Source organism: Suricata suricatta, chromosome 17 (genome assembly GCF_006229205.1).
Source record: "Suricata suricatta isolate VVHF042 chromosome 17, meerkat_22Aug2017_6uvM2_HiC, whole genome shotgun sequence".
Lineage (NCBI taxonomy): Eukaryota > Metazoa > Chordata > Mammalia > Carnivora > Herpestidae > Suricata > Suricata suricatta.
In genome coordinates, this window is record NC_043716.1 from 57,442,176 (window position 1) to 57,447,144 (window position 4,969).

Genomic DNA, 4,969 nt, shown 5'->3' on the forward strand with positions numbered 1-4,969 from the left:
CCCGCGCGCGCGGCGGACGGGCCGCGCCGGGAGGTGCCGGGGCTGCGTGCGGGTCCCTAGCGGGGAGGAAGGGGCACCTCGAGGCCTGGGACCCGGGAGCCGTTCGCCGTGCCCCGCTTGCACCACGGGGCGCGCCCGGCCTCCTCCGAACTTCGTTTTCCGGGCAAAAAGCCATTGTTCGGGCCCGAACCGGGGGAAGTCGGCCGCTTCCTGCCCCGGCCTCCGAGGGGCGCTGCCGCGGGGCCCCACCCGCCCTCTACCCTTCCGCCCTGGGGCCCCTTCGGCTTGGGGCAGAATTCTGTTTTGCGCGCCCGCCGAACGGGCGGGGGGCGGGGAAGGGATGGGAGTCCAGGTGCTGGGGCAGGGGAGCAGTCCCAGCCTTTTCCCCGCAAAGGCGAGAGGGAGAGATGCATCGAATGAAGACGCGTACTGCTCCGTGCCCTTTCTTCTAGCCACGAAAAGGGGGACCCAGCCCCCACGATTTAGGGCACGCGTTGGGAGGACCGCAGCTGCACCTTTCCTTACTTTGTGTCCCGATTCTGAAGAAGTGAAGGGGGTGGGGGGTGGGGGCGAGGTCGAGGAGGCGGTTCTAACCTGGGACCAGGTCTCTAATGGGCCCACCGGGATCTGAGGTTTGGCGGTGTGTCCTCTGCACCAATTGCACGTGACCGAAAGGAGACCGCGTGCAGGGGGCGGGGGTGGCCTGGAGTTCTCTCTGGGGTCACCGTGGGCAGTCTGCCCTTTTATTTTCTTCTGCTGAGATCCGTCTTGCCGTGAGCGACTCCCCCTTAAATCATTTAGATCTTGAATCAGAGTCAAATGTGGAGTAAAGGCGATGTGCGTCCGCCTTAACTTTCTCCACATCAATACAGTTTAACTCAATGAAAATCCATTTTCTGATTTTGCTTCTCCCTTGAAAGCAGCTGCAAAGTGCTCGCTCTGCTGAACAAATCAGAAAGTCGTTTCTTGTCGCGGGAGAATGTCTAAAAGTAATTTTTGATCATTAGAGCCATATTTATAAAAATTCTGCAGGGAAAATGTATTTTTTGTTGTTTTAACGGAAACGTCTGTAAAAACTGGGAACTGTAAGGGCCCCGTCCTTCAATTTCTGGCATGTTTTCCAGTGTATTTGGTTAAGTATGTTATATTCATTTGATATCCTGGAGAGACTTTGGATAACATTTGCAAGCTTAGATATGGCTTGCAGAGGAGGAGGAAGGAGGGCTCCCTTGGGTCTGGGTGGAAATGATTGCTGGCGGGGGTGGGCGGCAGCCCAGAAGCCCTGCTGCAGAGTGAAACCTGCCCTCCTGGGGCGCAGGGAGCCGCTCACAATGTCAAGCGGTGTTTGTGTCCCCATCTTGTGGAGCTCCGCAGTAAATTGTGGGGCTGAAGCCAAAGGTGTGTTTATTGTAGTTCTCGAAATAGCTGCATCAGTTTCAACTCAGGTTTCCTTGCAGAATTTGTCTTGGGTGTGAGGGTGTTGCCCTGGACGTTTCCAGTGTCCTCTTGGTGATCTATGGTTCCCCAGGATACGTGCTTATTTTTTTTTTTTAAGAAAAGGAAGCTTAAAGAGGGGAATTCTTTCTTGCCCTAAGTAAGAAGTTTGTCTAGAATTTGATCCTAACCTATTAAAAAAAATCAATTTCCTGAAAGGTTTAACGTGTATACCGTTGATTCCGTTGTGAGCCCCCAGTTTGGGAAAAATAATGTTTAGATAATTTATTTGGAGAAACACACATGGCAGATTTGACTAGAATTAAATTAGCAGAGAAATAGGGTGAGGGTTGATCCAAAATTTGTGAAGAGTTCTGCAAAAACAGAACTAGAAGTAGGCAGAAGCAAGGAATAATTCCAGATAATCTAATTGTGTCAAAACACGGGTTTGGGCTGAAGCAGATTCTGTCTTCCGTCTTGACTGTCACAGACTGTCACGTTTAACAATTATCAAGACAAGTCAGAAGTAATTATCTTCTAGCTCATTCACCCAAAGTTAATCAGCGTTTGCTGCCATCCCGCAAGACTAGGTAGAGCACGGAGGGTGCCTAGTGGTGCTGTCATCTGAAGTGGGTTTTTTTCAATGTTTATTTATTTTTGAGAGACAGAGAGATGGAGCGTGAGCAGGAGAGGGTCCGAGAGAGAGGGAGACACAGACTCCGAGGCAGGCTCCAGGCTTCGAGCTGCCAGCACAGAGCCCGATGCGGGGCTCAAACTCACGAACCGTGAGGTCATGACCTGAGCCAAGGCGCTGAACGCTCAACCGACGGAGCCCCGCAGGCGCGCCAAGTGCTGCCGTCTAAAGGAACTTTCAGAGATGGTCCCGTATCTGCAAGCGCCTGGCACCCGCACTCTCCAGCACTTTCACCACCAGCCACCGATCACTAATGGGCACCTGAAATGTGGCCAGTGCTACTGAGGACTGGAATTTTTGATTTTAGTTAAGTGTGGGTAACTGAAATTTAAGTAGCTGCACGTAGCTAGTGGTCACGTACGCGGACGGCACAGGTCCACAGGGATAGACTCTAAACACATTTCAAGCAAAAGAGTCATGCGCTTCGTTGAATTAATCCCAGAATGTGCATAGTTGACTTGTACCTTCATTCTTACATTCGAGAAAGTTTATAACACGTACAGAAAGATATTTAAAATACAGGCACACAGGAGAACATTTGGACTAAATACTTCATTTAGGGTCATGTTCTTTCCACGCAAGTGACAACGCATGTGACAAACGTTAACTCATTGAGGTCTAAAGTAGCGCTAAGAAAGGCTAAGTGTTTCCATGCTGTCCCAGTGACTGGAGAGGCCAGACCCCGGGCCCAGGTCAGTGTCACTTTCCAGCGAATTCCGTCGGAGATGGAGCCGGTGCCCTGTGGCTGGCCGCCTCTGGCAGCTGCGACCAAGTGAGGTTACTTGTGTCCCGCAGAGCTGTGTCCCGGCAGCTCCTAGTTCTTCTGCAGATACCGTCTCCCGCTATAATCAGGGTTGGCTGTGAAAACAGGAACTGCCACCACGCTCCCCAGACACGGTCCCTGGTCCCCGGCTGCGATCAGGATATGGAATGACGCGTTGCACAATCTTTAATATTAAAAACATTCTTATTTTAGAGAGACAGAGCATGAGCAGGGGAGGAGCAGAGAGAGAGGGAGACACAGAATCGGAAGCAGCTCCAGGCTCTGAGCTGTCAGATCAGAGCCTGACGCGGGGCTCGAACTCATGAACCCAGAGATCATGACCTGAGCCGAAGTCGGACACTTAACCGACTGAGCCGCCCCGGGGCTCCTGAACAATCCTTAATATTTAACGTGGTGATTTGTCCCCCACCAGGCGCCCTTGCATTTGTAAGGCTGACATGTAACTTACAGGCTAGCCACGTTGGGTGACGCTGATTCTGTGTACATAATGGGTACGTAGCACGAAAACCTGACTCACAGTGTTTCCAGGATCAGAGCTCAAGTAAGAATAAGCACAGCTAGGTGCTTGCAGAAGCTCCCAACCTGTCTGTTTGCCTAAGGATTCCCTGGGCCCCGCCGAGAGACCCGGACCCAGGAGACCTCCAGGCTGTCTGCGGCCGCAGTGTCCGGAACACTGCCTCCAAAGGGCAGCCTGTCCCAGCCTCATTTTACAGCCATGGAAAAGGAATCCTAAGTTGCTTCAGGTCTTCCAGCCCAGGAACCTGTTCCTGCCTTCCCCACCTATGCCTGGGAGGTGCGGGCGGCTGGAGCGGAGCGGGAGGGGGCCAGGGGCCAGCACTCCAGAGACCCTCCGGGGGCCGGACAGCTCCTGGGACCCAGCCCCGACCCCTAAAAACCTCCACCAACTGGGACTCCTCCCACCTTGAATGCTTGGGGGCAGGAAGGGTAAGGACCACAATTACAGGTGAAGAGCAAAGGACAAAGGACGGTCCCTTTGTGACGTTTGTGACGTCTTGGAGAACAGCCCACAGCCCCTCGCCAGACACCTCCCACTGCGGATTTTATGCTTTTATTTTAAAGAGTGTCATTTCTTTTTCTTTAAATTTTAATGTGGTTTTTTTTTTTTTTTTATTTAAGGGAGAGAGAGACGGCGTGAGCAGGGGAGGGTCGGGGAGAGAGGGAGGCACAGAATCGGAAGCAGCTCCAGGCTCTGAGCTGCCAGCCCAGAGCCCGGCGCGGGGATTGAGCCCACGAACGCAAGATCTGACCTGAGCCGACACTGGCCACCCCCACGAGTGTCATTTCTTGGTTTTGCAATCACACCTGTCCCCGATTCCAGTGAGAAACGGCGCAGCGATGGACGTCTTTATCCTGCCTCGCACGTCTGGAGTAGCACGCCTCGATTTTGTATCGAAGGGACATGGATGGCCGGTGTTGGTTCGGGACGCCAGGCGGTCTCCGGGGGCCATGCCCGCCTGCCAGGCGGTCTCCGGGGGCCATGCCCGCCCGCCAGGCGGGCTGACCTGGGAGCCTCGTGTCCGTCCGGCGCCTTTCAGGACGCACTTGACCCGGCGCTGGCTTTGGCGGTGTCTGACGCAGATCAGTCACGTCTGTCACACGCCCTGCATCTGCTTTTTCCCAAGACCTTTGCCTGGCGCAGGATAGTTCCAGCGTATAATGACTTCATGAGTGCACCTTGCGAGTGTGAAATGCATCATCTTCACAAATTTAAAAATAACTTCCTCTTAACGAAGTTCTGGAATCTAGGGTGAAGCCCTTACTTAAAAGCCAGTATTAGTTCGGGGATTCAAAGCAGGAAACAAACGCACGTTTGTGAGTTTGCTGAGTGTTCTTTCTGGCCACTGGAGGTGATCTGGGACGTCCTCCACAAATTCTCTGAGCACCACCGGTGAACCCACGGGCGTCGGGAGTGGGGCGCCTGAGACCCTGCTTGCAAACCCCCCTCAGAATCGAGTGCACCTTCCTTTCCACCTGCGTCATCGGTGGGGTAACTTTTTGCCTGAAGAAACTCAGACAAAGAAATGTCATTTCGGTCA

The 4,969-nt window shown here is 53.3% G+C and overlaps 1 protein-coding gene across 1 annotated transcript in view; it reads right to left on the bottom strand.

Moving 5' to 3' along the window:
* Nucleotides 1-4,412, bottom strand: part of CBX2 (chromobox 2) — a 12,698-nt gene extending 8,286 nt beyond the window's left edge. Inside the window, exon 1 of the mRNA XM_029927127.1 lies at nucleotides 4,236-4,412. Coding sequence (XP_029782987.1) covers nucleotides 4,236-4,412 — 177 coding nt within the window. The remainder of the gene's footprint in view (nucleotides 1-4,235) is intronic.
* Nucleotides 4,413-4,969: the final 557 nt, after the last annotated feature.